General features: G+C 41.3%; 1 protein-coding gene across 1 annotated transcript in view; it reads left to right on the top strand.

Moving 5' to 3' along the window:
• The first annotated feature begins 397 nt into the window (after nucleotides 1-397).
• Nucleotides 398-16609, top strand: part of TMED10 (transmembrane p24 trafficking protein 10) — a 38097-nt gene continuing 21885 nt past the window's right edge. The window contains exon 1 of the mRNA XM_004371054.2: nucleotides 398-688. Coding sequence (XP_004371111.2) covers nucleotides 404-688 — 285 coding nt within the window. The 5' untranslated portion in view covers nucleotides 398-403. The remainder of the gene's footprint in view (nucleotides 689-16609) is intronic.

The following is a 16609-nucleotide window of genomic DNA, read 5'->3' as shown; positions in this document are numbered from 1 at the left end:
CCCTACTCCAGGGCTGCGCAGCCTCAAGTCGGGTCTCTACCCTGCGCGTCTAGGCGGCCAGTGGGCGGCCCCAGTGAAGGGCCTTGTGGCTGTTCCTCATTGGGGCTTGGTCGCTATGGTATCACCAACCTTAAAACTCACGGATATAGCTTCCGGAAGTTAAAGGAGAATTACTTCCAGGGCTGCCCGTACTTGCTATGGCCGACTCGGAACTCACTAAGCTCCACAAAATTAATACGTTTGCGGCTAACATCTACTAAATCTCCTTTAACCACTTTATTTTGTGGTCCCGACATGTTACCATGTCCTTTCTTGATTTCCAAAAGATTCGCTATACACTCATCCTTTATTTGCCAGCCTCCAAAATGGCGCCGACGGCATTGGTGGGTCAGAGGTGAGTCACATGGGTTCTCCCGGTTCCGGCGCGGTTGAGGCCGCGAGTGGTGAACGAGTCTCTGGCACCATGTCTGGTGTGTCTGGCCTACTAGCCCAGCGTGGCCCTTGCCCGTTGGCGTTGTTGCTTTTGCTCTTGCTCGGCCCCAGCTCGGTCCTCGCCATCTCCTTCAATCTGCCCCTTAATTCCCGCAAGTGCCTCCGCGAGGAGATCCACAAGGACCTGCTGGTGACCGGCGCGTACGAGGTCACCGACCAGTCGGGGGGCGCTGGCGGCCTGCGCACCCACCTCAAGGTGCGGCACTGGGCGGCGCGGGGCCGGGAGGGAAGACTGCAGGCGTAGGTGAGGGGAGGTCCGGGATCGGGGGAGTCGGGCCCGTGGAGGCCTAGGAAGTGCCCTGATCTCCTCGAGAACGCTAAGGGCGTGCGGTCGAGACCGCCTCCTCACCCCACTCGTTGGCGTTCTCAGGACGGGGCGGGGCACCAGTGCCAGGAAACTAAAAGAAGGGCCACAGATGTGGTGACAGCTGAGCTGGGGCGGCCTCGACTTTGTTTCGGCCGTTACCCGGGTCCTGTGTTTGTAGTCCGAAGTACCTGGAGTTGCATCTTGATTCTTCAAAGAAGTATTTGGATGTTGAGTATTTGCAGGGAGCGACTGGCATCGGCAGACACTCATACATGCAGGAAAGTAATAGGCACTGAAGCCTGCTGTGAATAATAAAACCTATTATTTATTGAGCATCTGCTGTGTGTCAGGTCCTGTGTTACTTTACATAAAGTAGCATTTAGTTCGTACACCACCCTACGAAGTAGGTACTGTTGGCCCTATTTTGCTCAAGATGAAATTGAGGCTCAGATAAGTGGAATAAACTCGTAAGTATTAAGAGACGGAATTGATTTCCAGTTTGGGAGTTAGTATGTTGAGGGAAAAGTGTTGTAATTTTATTATATCCTTGCTTTAATTTGTAATTCCCGTGACTGATTATAGTCAATTAATTGGTCACAAAATGGCCTCGGTCTCTAATACTTTCTCTTTGGTACCTAGAGCCTGGACTTGTCTAAGTTTTATCTAAATCTCATCTGTACTCTTGGATGATGACAGCTGCTACCCTAAAGCCGATTTGGTTCCATTTGCAGTTAGGGTAGCCTGGCCTGCTCTTTTAATTGTTGATATAATTTGATACCAGTCTCAAGATTTGATTGATTTTTCAGGTAATTCATTCATTCACAATAAGTTCAGTAGATTTTTTTTTTTTTTTTAACAGAATGAGCCTTTTCTTAAAGTAAATAGAAATGTTTTTACTTTTAAATAGAGCCCCAAGTATAACCATAATTTATGTTTAAGATCTGGGGGACCCAGAACCAAACCAATTGTCAATTGAGTTAGCTAGAACTGATTGAGTCAGTTGGCAGTCTTGTGTATAATAGTAGAACTGTATTCCATAGGGTTTTCAATAGCTGATTTTCTGGAAGTAGATCTCCAGTGACTCTGGGTGGACTCGAACCTCCAACCTTTCGGTTAGCAGCCAAGCTCATGGCCTTTTCCTCCATGTTCAAAGCCAGCAGTGTAGCATCTTCATATCTCTCTCTGACCTCGCCTTCCATCATCACGTCTCCTTCTCTGACTCTCCTGCCTCCCACTTTCCCTTATAAGGACCCTAGTGATTACATTGAGACCAGATAATCTAGGGTAATCTCCCTATTTTAAGATCCTCCGTTAAATCATGTCTGGAAAATTCCTTTTGCCATGTACAGTAACATATTCCTAGGTTCTAGAGATGAGGATGTTGATATCTTTGGGCAGCCGTTATTCCGCCTACTGTTGTAAAACTTCCATCAGTCTTTCATTTATGAATTGATCCAATGACGATTGTTGTCTGAAATTAATTTTTCATTAAGTTTGTAAAATGATAATTTTCTAATTCTGTTATTCTTTCCGTATATATTACTGGAATTATTCTGTAAAGAATTCATTAACTGAAAAATGTAATCAATGTCATTGAGTTGTGAATGTGGAAGTTGTGTTGGTGGATATTTTGGTGTGTATCTTTTCACCGCAATAAAAAAAAAAGAGGAAAAATAAAAGAATTCATTAACGAAGGCCGTTTTATTTCCCTGAAATTTACAGTTCATGTAGGAAAAGCAGGATAAATGCAGAATTTATTCTTTTTAATTGACAGTTTTCAGAGTAAACAACAATTGGTTGTTTCCAGTGTTGCCCAAAGAAGATTTTGGTTTTTAGTATTATAATGAATTCATTTTTTGTTATTTTTGATTTTCACAATCATTGTGTTTCAGTCAATTGCATTCATTCGTTATGCTCAAATTGTCCCTTTGGCTCCTTCATATTGGCCCCTGTGTACTTTTGACGTAATCCCACTAGCCATTGATAGCTTTCTTGTTTTCTGGCACAAGGTATCCCAAGTTCATCTTGTATATGTCCATCCCCTGACCTGGAAGCAGCTGGTCCTCCAGGAAGTTCTGGTTCCTTTTTGTGAGGGATGATATTTAGAGACCACAAGCTGGGTATAATTTTAAAAAAATTCACATACTGTACAGGCCACAGAACACATTTGTGGGCTAGATCCAGCCTTTAACACAGTTTGCAATCTTTTTCAAAGTGTCTGCTCACTTAGTTTCTACTACCTTATTTAAAAAAAAAAAAAAAAGCAGTCACTGTTGAGTTGATTCTAACTCATGACGACCCCATCCATACGAGTCAGAGTAGAACTGAACTCCATAGGGTTTTCAGTGGCTGATTGTTTTGGAAGTAGATCATCAGGCCTTTCTTCCAAGACATCTCTGGGTGGACTGGAACCTCCAATCTTTTCATTCGCATCTGAGCGCGTTAACTGTTTGCACCACCTAGGGACTCCTCTGCTTCCTAAGTAAGCTTAAATTTGACCACTCTGCCTCCAGATTTTCTCTATCATTGCAACTCCTGAGTGCAAGAATCTGATTGGTTCAGCTCCTTTCTATATTCCAGGCCACCTCCTGGGTCTCTGATCAGCCTGTGGATTGTCTTTTCTTTGGTCAAACGCCCACCCCGATTCAACCAGCTGTGGTTTGGGTTGAGGTGGGAGGAGAACTGGGGACTTCCTGTTGTACAAAACCTGGCCAACTGGACTTGGCATTTAGTGGTTGCTGTAAATAGGAGCCCTGGTGGCACAATGGTTAAGCACTCGGCTACTAACCAAAAGGTCAGTGATTTGAACCTACCAGCTGCTCTGCAGGAGAAAGATGTGGCAGTTCGCTGCCATAAAAATTATAGCCTTGGAAACCCTATGGGCAGTTCTGCTGTGTCCTGCAGGGTTACTATGAGTTGGAATTGACTCGATGGCAATGGGTTACAGCTGACTAAGGCAGTTTCCCTTAGAAGGATCTCCGTGAATGTAGTGCCTTGATTAACCTGGCTGATTGACCTTCTTCCTGTCTAGGAACATCTAGTTCCTGTCTAGGAACAGGTTTACCCAGTGAATACACCTGTGTTATCATATATCACTCTGTGTTGTAGTTGGGTGTTTGCCCATCTCCTCAGATAGACTGTAAACTCCTTGAAGTAGAGACTGTGTCTCATCCATCATTGCAATGCTTGTTTCGAATATAGTTTCTAATCCATAACAGGATTTCAGCGTGAGGAGTGAATGAACACATGAATGGACACTGTCCTAGCCTCATCTCTGGTCTTTTTCTCTTCCTTCCTCTTCACTTCCTTCTTCCTACTGCCTACTCTAGCCATACTGAACATCTTCTAATTCTTTGAATATAATGTTCTCTCCACCTGGATCAGTCTTTGCCTTTAGCCCCTCCTATATGCTACAACTGGTGCCCTGGCCGTGCAGTGGTTGAGCACTCGGCTGACAACTGAAAGGTCGACAGTTCGGACCCACCAGCTGCTCCATGGGAGAAAGATGGGGCAGTCTGCTTCTGTAAAGATTTACAGCCTTGGAAACCCTATGGGACAGTTTTACTGTGTCCTGTATGGTCACTGAGTCAGAATTGACTCGACGGCAGTGGATCATACATTCTGTTACATCCTCTTTGACGTGGCACTTTGCATGTAGTTGTGGTTGTTTAGTTTGTGAACTCCTTAACACCTTATTCGTCTTTGTGTCTCCACTTTAATGTACTATGTAGACATAATTGTACAGCTGGGTTAAGTCTCTCACCCTTATTAAGGAGTCCTGTAGTATAGTGGAAAGAGCTTGGATCTGGAGTCAGACAGATTTGGGTTCAAATCCCAGAAGTTCCACCACTTAATAGTATATTTGTGGCTATGGGGAGAGGAGATTACTTAACCACCATCATCATCATCATCATTCTCCTCCACCACCTCCTTCTCCCTGGTGGTGCAGTGGTTAAGAGCTCAGGCTGCTAACCAGAAGGTCAGCGGTTCAAATCCACCAGCCACTCCTTGGATACCATATGGGGCAGTTCTCTGTCCTATAGGGTTGCTATGAGTCGGAATCAACTCAATGCCAACGAGTTTTGGTCCTCCTCCTTGGTTCCTGTATCTGTAAGATGGGGATGATAGATCTCATAGAATTGTTAGAAGCACTAATTGAGATGGATTGTTGTGTAGGGCCCATTATGGTACTCCATAGGTATTAGTCCTCTTTTTTTTTTTTCCTCTGATTGAATGAAAATTGAATTGCTAATCTGAGTCCTCTACCCTATGGGGCAGACTCTATATGTCATTGCCAGGGCCAGGTAACCAAAAGAAAAAAGAAAACCCGTTGTAGTCGAGTCAATTCTGACTCAGCGACTCTACAGGACAGAGTAGAACTGCCGCATAGGGTTTCCAAGGAGCTAACCTTTTGGTTAGCAGCCAAGTTCTATATCTTAAGAGAGGAATTATGAGTATTTTGTATGTGATTCTCCCATTCATTCAACAAATTCTTATTCAGTATTTAATATGTGCCAGGCCCTAGTGACATAGACAGTTCAGTGCTCAGCTGCTAACAAAAGGTTGAGGATTCAAACCCACCCAGTTGCTCCACAGTGGAAAGACCTGGTGATCTACTTCCGTAAAGATTACAGCCTGGAAAACCCTATGGGGCAGTTCTACTCTGTCATATAGGGTAACTATGAGTTGGAAATGACTCCATGGCGCCTAGCAACAATAGTAATGTGTGTCAGGTCCAGTTCTAGCTAGGGATATAGATAGGGATGAATAAGCCAGACAAGGTCCTTGAGCTCTAGTGCGGAACGAAGACAAAAAACAAGTTTAAAAAATACACACAATTTCAGATAGTGATGAGTACTGTAACAAACAGTCAAGCAGTAAAATAGGGGTAGAGAGTGATTGGTGGGGTAGAGTATTTGAGTGGGCAGAGAAGGCCTTTCTGAACAGAGACAATGGATTGAAATGGTGGATGAAACTCTGCTGCAAGGATTTCTGCTTCAGGCCTACATTAGCATGCGTTTTGTATTGAGATTTTCAATTGAGTCTATCCCATATCCCCCATCTGTACTCATTTCACAAAATGAGGCTAAACCAGGCTAAATAGTATCGAATATAAAGACTGCTGCGTAAAATTGAAGCAGGAAGTATGAACTCATCATAGTGAATGTAGATGTTTTACCATTATTTCAGGTCCATAATAAACCTGTTGTAAGCACTCAGAATCTTAGTGCTCTTGATTTTGAATTTAAAACCACATTTTCATTAAGACTAGGTGATACCAGTACTGTTTGTTACTTAGGTTGCTTGTTAATAGTGAAAATTTGAAATAAATGAATTTTAGGGGATGCCATCAGTTGTTGTCTAAGGGTGATTTATACTTTGGAGATAGATTACAGAAAGGTAAATAATTGTGAGGAGTTGCTGTAATCATCACCAGAAAAGGCAGGGGGGCCTGATGGTAATAGTCTTTTTAGTGTTTATGATCTAATTGGGCTAACATTTTTTCCATTGTCATTTTTCACAAGTGCTACTGCTAACTCATAATTCATTTTGCTGAATGAGATTATTTTTTTATTTGGATGTTATATTCAGTTATGGTCCCAGTCCTTCCCAACTAGCTTATAGATAGGTAAGTCAAACAGCGTGTAAAGAGTTCAGCTGTGAGTCATTGGCTTAGCACAAGTTAAGCCTAAAAATTACAAAGAAGCAATTTGGCAGTCAAGAAACAATTGGCTTTTAATATTTTTCCACCAAAAGCTGTATGAAAAGATACTATAGATGCTAAAGTTTTCAGGTGTTTTTAATTTGTAACTACTGTCTTTCAGTGTATTGTTACTGGCATCTGTACTGAGGGGTGTTCTGGGTTGGAGAGGAGAAAGAATAGGATGCTTGGTGCTCATCCCCCAGAAGTAGCCATCCTTTTTATTTATAGCTACCCTGTGGGCAAATGGTTAAGCACTCAACTGCTAAGTGAAAGGTTGGTGGTTTGAACCCAACCAGAGGCGCCTTGGAAGAAAGGCCTGGCGATATGCTTCCGAAAGGTCCCAGCCTTGAAAACCTTATGGAGTGCAGTTCTACTCTGCAACACATGGAGTCACCATAAGTTCGAATTGACTCGATGGCAACTGATTCGGTTTTGATTTATGGACCCTTACTTAGGCTAATCTTTTTCTGTTGGGAAAAATATGGCTCTTTCAAATTTATATTTGATGTGACTATTGTCGAGTGATTAGATACAGGTCAGTAAATAGATGGTTTAGTACAGAAGGCTCATTGGGACATTAACATTTAATCTGATTAAAAATTGAGTTTCTTCACTGGTCCCACCCCGTCTGGAGCAAGGGAGAATGAAGAAAACCAAAGACACAAGGGAAAGATTAATCCGAAGGACTAATGGACCACAACTACCACAACCTGTACCAGACTGAGTCCAGCACAACTAGAGGGTGCCCAGCTACCACCACCAACTGCTCTGACAGGGATCACAATAGAGGGTCCCGGACAGAGCTGGAGAAAAATGTAGAACAAAACTAACTCACAAAAAAAGACCCGACTTTCTAGTCTGACAGAGAGTGGAGAAATCCTGAGAGTATGGCCCCTGGACACCCTTTTAACTCAGTACGGAAGTCACTCCTGAGGTTCATCCTTCAGCCAAAGATTAGACAGGTCTATAAAATAGAACGAGACTAAAGGGGCACACCAGCCCAGGGCCAAGGACAAGAAGGCAGGAGGGGACAGGAAAGCTGGTAATGGGGAACCCAAGGTCAAGAAGGGGAGAGTGTTGAGATGTCATGGGGTTGGCAACCAATATCACAGAACAATGTGTGTATTAATTGTTTAATGAGAAACTAATTTGCTCTGTAAACCTTCATCTAAAGTACAATTAAAAAAGAAAAGAAAGAAAAAAATCTGAGTTTATTTTTGTATTATATATAAAATTTCTAGCTTTAAATTAAAACTTGACGTATGTGAGTGGGTATCAGCTGCACCTTAGTGGGTTTGGTTTGGTGTTTCCTTCTGCATAAAAGTTAAAGGATATGTCACTTTGTTTAAGCATCTCTTCTTGCTTATTCAATAAACAGCTGTCCATAACTTTTTCTGTTTGAAACTGATGGGCAGAAGGAGATTGCTTGGAGTTTGAGATTGATACATGATAACTTTAAGATGACTTCTGAAGACCCCAAGACTAGTTTCTAGGAAAATGGAACAAATTCATAACGGTAACTTAGTGGAGTGCAGCCACTTCTCTGTTGTTTCTTGACTGAATTGCTGACTGATGGTTGATCTCGAGCCATTGTCTGTGCATGCATACGCAGCCTGACGGCATGGACAGTAGATCCCTCTGTGAAGTCAGCCAGCTGGCCGCAGACCAGAATTTGGGCTCCCAAACAAGCCTCTGACTTGAGGGAGGTTGATCTCATCTGCTTTATCCTGTGCCCCCAACCTCATTGTTCAGCATAACCGTGTGGGAAATCAAGGGACCAGTTGTTAAAGAGCAAGGCTTTGTTTGTGCCTAAAAGGGTCACACTGAAGGTTTTTACCGTAAATAACTTTGGAACCGTATGAAAAAAAACATTTGATCTGGCTTCACCCCCGCAGTAGTATTGTCAGGGCAGCAACTGGTCTTTCTTTCTGGTTCCCCCTCCCTTCCTCCCTCTCTTTTCCCCCTTTGTCTCCTCCCCACCCTCACCGGCTTAGTCAAGCATGACGTACTGCCTGTGTTAAGTTAATGTAGCAAATGCTGATTGAAGCAGGAAGAGAGCATCTACCTAATTATACCAGTGCCTGGAAATTTTCCATTTTTAGTTTTCAACACTTGTATGAAAAGAGCCTCCAGACTCCTTGATCATATTTTAGCTTAGGCAGTACTTCTGTGTTGTGCTATGCTATTGGTGAATTGTGCTGGAAATTTGAAAGCATTTAATGTTGCTAAATACTGCTCATGGCTTTTCTGAATTTCACTTTGTTCTGGGTAAAATCTAGATGTGATCTTTTGGTTTCAGGTATGTAATTGGTAGACTTTGTACTTGCTCTTGTTTGAAAGATCGGGGTAAATTCATTTCATGCCCATTAAATGTAGCCTCGAGGCCACCAGAGTTGATGATGTTCTTCCTGTTTGAGATACAATGATGACTTGTGCTATCCTTTTGAAAGGATTTCCATTACTGTTTTTCTAGTCTAAAACTACTACAGCAGCTTAAATGATTTGGTGTCCTTTTCTGCTTTTTCACATCTTCAAGTGATAGACTCCTTGGCTCAAGATTCACCTGTGAACTGTAACCAGATGAAGCGTATGGACCCTCTGCCCTGGCCACCATATATGCACTCACAGTCCTTTCTTCCCCTTCCCCCACATCTAATGTTGGATCCTTCTTGCAGTCGTGCTCATTACGTTAAAAACCACATGCTGGAAATGGTGGAGTCATCTTGGATACCTTACTGTCCCTTGTTAGCTAAAAGGTTTTATTGAATACCTGCTCCGTGAGGCATTTTGTATCCTTTCAGTATCTAAGCCTTGCTACTACTTTGAGAATTTACCTGTCTGTCCTTTTCTTTCTGTTTCCGTGCAGTAACCATTCAGGCCCTGATCATCCCAGGGTTTAGTCAGTGTAGTATACTTTATCTGGTTTATCGTCCATTAGCACTGTTGGGTTGGAAGTATGGTTAGTGACCTAAATGTTTATGGGGTTCTGAGTTATCACTAACAAGTAGTTATCTTAATAACAACAGTGGTAACAACGACAGTAACATTTATTGATTGCTTGCTATGTGCCAGAGACTGTTTCAGGCTCTTTACCTGTATTAAACTTAATCCTCACAATAACTTTATGAAGTAAGTATAATTATTATTGTTATTTTATAAATGAGGCACAGAGAAGGAACACAGTAAGTGGCACAACTGTGATTTGAGCACAGACCAGAGTCTGACTATAGAACCTTCACCCTTAATTACTATACTATACTGTCTCTCAAAGTGAGAAAAGGATAGGTGTTTCTGTTTCAGTTCTTTTTTTTTTTTTTTTTTGGTTGTGTTTCAGTTCATTTTTATTCAATATGTAAGCTTCTACAAAGGACTTACTGCTTCTAAATTCCTGAATTAGTCATTTAGGATGTACAAGGTTGATGATTATCCGCCAGGTTGGCTCTGACTCATGATGACCGCCTTGTACAACAGAATGAAATGTTGCACAGTCCTCCGCCATTTTCATGGTCATTGGTATGCTTCGTTGTTGCAGCCGCGGTATCTTTTGAGTGCCTTCCAACCTAGGGAACTCATCTTCCAGCACTATATTGGACAATATTTTGTTGTGATCCACAGGATTTTCATTGGCTAATTTCTGGAAGTTAGATCACCAGGCCTTTCTTCCTAGTCTCTCTTAGTCTAGAAGCTCCACTGAAAGCTGTCCACCATGAGTGACGCTGCTGGTCTTCGAAATACCAGTGGCATAGCTTTCAGCATGTATACATTGTGTACTCAGTATTATACCACGGACTGATCACTAATCTGAAGAAGAGGGAGTGTAGATAGGAACCTATCTGAAGGAAATCCCTATTTGCATATATCTCATGAAGAAACCTGAAAACCAAACCTGCTGCTGTCAAGTAGATTCTGACTCATAGCGACCCTATAGGACAGAGTAGAACTGCCCTGTAGGGTTGAAAGGAGCAGCTGGTGGGTTCGAACTGCCAAACTTCTGGTTAGCAGCCAAGCTGTTAACTGCTGCGCCACCAGGACTCCAGTCTCATGAAAAGTATGTGGAAATGCTTGTTTGTTTACTTGGTTCTTTTGTTGTGTTGTTGTTAGCTGCTGTTGAGTTGGCCCTCAACTCATGGTGACTCCATGTACAGTGGAATGAAGTGCTGTCTGGTCCTATACCATCCCTGTGATTGGTTGTTGATCAGACCTTTGTGATTCATAGGCTGAGTTTCAGAGGCAGATCACCAGGTCTTTCTTCTTTGTCTTAGTCTGGAAGCTGTGCTGAAACCTGTTCAGCCGGATAGCAACATGCAAGCCACCACTGACAGGTTGGTGGTTGTTGCACATGAAGTGCATTGGCAGGGAATGAAACCTGGGTCTCCCGCATGGCATGCCAGAATTACCACTGAACCATTTGCTTCTGAGTAGAGTGTAAGTTTCTTGAGAATCTGGAGACATGAGTGTGTATGTGTTTGATTCAATCCTTCTGGATAGCTTTTTTAAAAAATTTTATTGTGTTTTAGGTGAAAGTTTACAGTGCAAATTAGTTTTTCATTCAAAAATTTTATACACAAATTGTTTTGTGACATTAGTTGCAATCCTTGAAATGTGTCAGCACTCTCCCCCTTTCCCTTTCTGCCTTGGGTTCTCAGTGTCCATTCATCCAGTTTTCCTGTCCCTTCCTGCCTTCTCATCCTTGGTTTTGGGCAGGTGTTGCCCAGTTGATCTCATATACTTAACTGAACTAAGAAGCACGTTCCTCACGTGTGTTATTGTTTGTTTTATAGGCCTGTCTAATCTTTGGCTGAAAGGTGGGCTTCGGGAATGGCTTCACTTCTGAGTTAGCAGGGTATCTAGGGGTCATAGTCGCGTGGGTTCCTCCAGTCACCGTCAGACCAGTAAGTCTGGTCTTTTTTTTTTTGTGAATTTGAATTTTCTACATTTTTCTCCTGCTCTGCCCAGGACCCTCTATTGTGATCCCTGTCAGAGTGGTCAGTGGTGGTATCCAGGCACCATCTAGTTCTGGGCTCAGGCTGGTGGAGGCTATGATTCATGTGGTCCATTTGTCCTTTGGACTAATACTTTCCTTGTGTCTTTGGTTTTCTTCATTCTCCTTTGCTCAGAACATGCTGGGACCAATAGATTTTTCTTTTTTTTTTTAAATAAACTTTTAATTTTAGAACAGTTTTAGATTTACAGAAAAAATGGTAAAGATAGTACAGAGTTCCCATATACCCTTTACCCAGTTCCCTCTATTGTTAACATCTTACATTAGTATAATACATTTGTCACAACAAAATGAAACAATTTTTTTTTGTTAGTTTTTGTTTTATTATTGTACTTTAGATGAAGGCTTACAGAACAAACTAGCTTCTCATTAAACAATTAGTACACATACTATTTTGTGACATTGGTTACCAACCCCACAACATGTCAATACTCTCCCTTCTCAACCTTGGGTTCCCTATTACCAGCTTTTCTGCCCCCTCCTTCCTTCTCATCCTTGCCCCTGAGCTGGTGTGCCCCTGTAGTCTTGTTTTGTTTTATGGGCCTGTCTAATCTTGGCTGAAGGGTGAACCTCAGGAGTGAGCTTCATTATTGAGCTAAAAGGGTGTCCAGGGCCATACTCTCAGGGTTTCTTCAGTCTCTGTCAGACCAGTAAGTCTGGTCATGTGTGTGTGTGTTAGAATTGTGTTCTACATTTTTCTCCAGCTCTGTCCAGGACCCTCTTTTGTGATCCCTGTCAGAGCAGTTGGTGGTGGTAGCTGGACTCAGTCTGGTGGAGGCTGTAGTACTTGTAGTCATCAGTCATTTGGACTAATCTTTCCCTTACGTCTTTGGTTTTCTTCATTCTCCCTTGCTCAAGACTGGGTGAGACCAGCGGAGTATCTTAGATGGCCTCTTGGTAGCTTTTAAGACCCCAGATGCTACTTACCAAAGTAGAAAGTAGAACATTTTCTTTATATACTATGTTAATGCCAATTGAGCTAGATATTCCCCAAGACTGTGGTCCCCAGAACCCTCAACCCAGTAATTTGGTCCCTTGGGTAATTTGGAAGTGTCTATCGAGCTTCCATGACCAACTTGGACAAGTTGTGCTGGGTTCCCGAGTATTGTGTACTGTCTTACCCTTCACCAAAGTTACCACTTACCTATTGTCTGTTTAATGTTTTGAATGAAACAATATTGATACATTATTATCAACTGAAGTCTGTACTTTATTTACATTTCCTTAGTTTTTACTTAATGTCCTTTTTCTGTACCAGGAAGCAACATTACATTTAGTCATTGTGTCTCCTTGAGCTCCTCTAGACTGTGATAGTTCCTTAGACTTCCCTTCTTTGTGATGACTTTGACATTTTGAAGAGTACTGGTCAGGTATTGTTTAGAATATCCTTCAATTGTGACTTGTCTGGTGTTTTTCTCATGATTAGGCTAGAATTTTTACATGTTTTGGGGAGAAGACCAGAGGTGCAGTGCCATTCTCATCACATTATGTTAAGTGTGCATACTGTCAACCTGAGTTATCTGTGTTGATGTTGACCATGATCACTTGGCTGTGGTAGTATTTGTCAGGTTTCTCCACTGTAAAGTTGCTTTCCCTTTCCACCGTTTTTCACTTCCAAAGCCCACACTTAAGGAGTGGGGAGTTATGCTCCCCCTCCTTGAGGCTGAAATGCTCACATACATTTTTTGTAATTCTTCTGCATGCGAGATCTGTCTCCCTGTATCCGCGCTTATTTACTTATTTAATTATTTATTTATATCAGTAGGTTTTTTTTTTTTTTTTTTTCTAAGCACTCTTTTACTTTCTGTAGGCTCATCTTACATATTTGCTGCTCCAGTCCTAGGATTCTTTTATTGGAGAAGAGTATTAGAAACCAAGATCTGGGTAGATAGTATTTTGTGTGTATATGTGTGGTAAAATTATATGTAACAAAATAGTTGCCATTTCAACACTTTTTATGTCTACAATTCAGTGACATTAAGTATGTTCACCATGTTATACAAGCATCACCACTAACCATTTCCAAATTTTTCCATCATCCTTACAGAAACTCAGTGCCCTTTAAGCTATAATTCCCCCTTTCCCCCTCCCTCCCACCCCGGTAACCATTTTTGTCTCTATGTAGTTGCCTATTCTAGATATTTCTTGTTTAAGTGGAATCATACAATAGTTGTCCTTTTGTGACTGACTTATTTCACTCAGCATAATGTTTTCAGGATTCGTACATATTGTAGCACATGTAAGGACTGCGTTTCTCTTTACGGCTGAGTAATATTCCATTGTATGGCTATACCACATTTTGTTTATCCATTCATCTGTTGGTGAATATTTAGGTTGTTTCTATCTTTTGACTAGATAGTATTATTTTCTAGATATCTTTTCCCGGCACTCACTTCCTTCCTTCCTTCCTTCCTTCCTTCCTTCCTTCCTTCCTTCCTTCCTTCCTTCCTCCCTCCCTCCCTCCCTCCCTCCCTCCCAACCGTCGTAACAGCAAGTGGCTGAAAATAGTCCCATCCTACTTGCAACTTTAGAGTGTAAGGCTAGGAATTCTGTGAGCAGCAGAGAGCGGGCTAGGATGAAGAAAAGCGGTAGTGCTAAGGCCAGGGCAGAGAACCAGGGGACAGGAGCATTCATCGAGTTCCTTCAGGTCCCACCACTGCATTAGGTCATGCTGTCCATCATTATGTAGGGTCACCAAAAGCACCCATTTGAACAGTATTTATATCTGTAGCAAGGCCGTGGTTGAAAATGTGGAGTTGAATATCGGTCACAGTCCTTTTACAAGGGCCTTCCTGATAAATTGTTGCTTGTGTTTAGTTCCAGGAAGATTGTCTCTAAAGATAAATTTTTGAGCTTTCTTCAGAAAACAAATAATGTGCAACCCAAAGTGTTTCTCTTTAGTCTTTTAATCTTGGCTTCCAGAAAGCTTAGAGGCAAATTTATTGTGCAGATATCATTTGCTCAATTCAGGTTCTTGATAGCACCTCTTTGTTTCTTCCTCCAGGTGAACTCTATTCTGTTTTATTCCTAATTGCTTTATTTGTCTAGCATTTGGCCTAAGCTACTTAGGATCGTTTTGACGTAGGTAGGGTATTATCCTGAATGTTTTGTCAAGGAATGGGACAGGCTTCAGGAATAGGACCTACTCAAGAACTGGTTTGCAGCCACTGCCTAGAATGGTCCAAGAAAATCCAACTCTAAATGAGTTTATTTGCCCGGTGACTTGTGTTCTCACTTATTTGACAGTTTCAGTGTGAGTATTCACATATTCTTGGCATCAGCTACTCTGCATATACAATTAACACTTTCTCCCACAACTTTTTAAGTTGTGAACTTTGCTTTTCTTCAGAAGGTGTTATCTAGAAATAAATCTTTATTACTTCCCATTCCTTGATGTCATATGGGCATATCTTATGGCTTGATAGTACCTTTGTTTAATTATTAAAGATCTTTGTGATAAATACAGGTTGTTTTTTTTAATATTTAAAAGCAAGAAAAGGATCCTTTAAGGGCGTGCTGTTATAGTAGGTAAAAGCAGTTATTTAGCATATTTCTGTAGTAGGGTTTAAGAAGAAAAAATAAAACCTCTCAATTCTTGAGAAGCCAGATGACCTTCTAAGGTGATCTATAATCAGAACCTTTTAATTAAAGGAAATTAAAAACCATCATTTCAGCCTATTAAATTTTGCCAGCTCTTCTTGGCCTGGTTTCCTATTCCCTAATTTTAGCTACCTGCTGTTTTATGTAATGATGCTTGGGGGGAGGGGTTGAGGATCAGTGGCTTGGCTCCTAAATAGCTGCAAAGTCATATGAATAGATGGGAAAACCTGCTGATTTTCAGGAAAATTCTAGGCTTTGCTAGAACACCCACCAGTTCCTACGAGTTAACCTAGCCTGAAAGGTAAGTTGTCAAGTTGCCTGCCTGGATTTCTAAATATCCAAATAAATACTCTATTTATGTCAGCTGAAGGTCATAGGGCATATAGACATGTGGAGGCCATGAGGGAACCATTGACATTATTGCTGACTATTTCTGGGAGATAAATTTCATACTGTAAAAGGTACAGGCTGCAGTGATGGGCACTTTGCCTTCAGCCCCTTGTAATATATATGTCTTTGCCCTAGAATATATCTTTAATAATTTTGCAGATGTTGTAGAGAGAACAAACAAAGCAACTGATTCTTTCATGATTGTGATTCCTCTGTACAATGTAGAAGAGGACAATTTAAGCTATTTTGGCCCCTTCTGAGTACAGTTGGAAGTGTAGATTGTACTGGAGTGTTTGAGAAAAACACAGCAGACTTCTTAATTCATTTTGCAAAGTATTCAGTGAAGGATTTTTACCAGTGACTTAACAAGAGTTTTTAGACCTGCATCTAAGTCCCTTTATCATCCACAGAGGCTTCTGTCCTTAAATTAAAAAAAAAATTTTTTTGAAGGGTAATATTTAATATCTCCTAATATTTTAGGAGAATATAAAGAAATCATAGTCTATTCTTCCATCAAAAAAAGTAGTTGGATAAATGTGTGCCAGATCTTGTCAGCCCTATTAAGCTGGGATGTTTGTCCTAGGCAAGTAACTTGGCCTCTTTCTGTGCCTGAGGGTGGAGATTGTGAAATCTGTGATGACTCTATTCGGTACTCTACCTTTGATGCTTATTCCCTGCTATCCTCTACTGATTTCATTTACATTTAAGCATGTCTAGCAATCTGTAAGCATTACTTCTCCCTTAAGAATTAAGCTAGTACAGTGAGAAAATCTGGCAGCTTATTTTTATCTAAATTCGTCTTGGAGAATTTCTATGTTGTCTGCAACTTTATTCCTAGGAGCCAAATCCAAATTAAGGTTTTTAGATTAATTTAAACCAAAAAAATCAAACCAAACCCATTGCCATCAGGTCGATTCCAACTCATAGCGACCTTATAAGACAGAATAGAACTGCCCTGTAGGGTTTCCAAGGCTCTAAATCTTTTTTTTATTTTTTAATTGTACTTTAGATGAAAGTTTACAGAACAAATAGTTTCTCATTAAACAGTTAGTACACATACTGTTTTATGACAATGGTTAACAACCCCATGACATGTCAACACTGTCCCTTCTCA

The sequence above is a fragment of the Trichechus manatus genome, unplaced genomic scaffold (genome assembly GCF_000243295.1).
Source record: "Trichechus manatus latirostris isolate Lorelei unplaced genomic scaffold, TriManLat1.0 scaffold00010, whole genome shotgun sequence".
In the NCBI taxonomy this organism is placed as follows: domain Eukaryota; kingdom Metazoa; phylum Chordata; class Mammalia; order Sirenia; family Trichechidae; genus Trichechus; species Trichechus manatus.
Note: the sequence above shows the minus strand (reverse complement) of the source record. Positions and strands in the feature narration are given on the sequence as shown.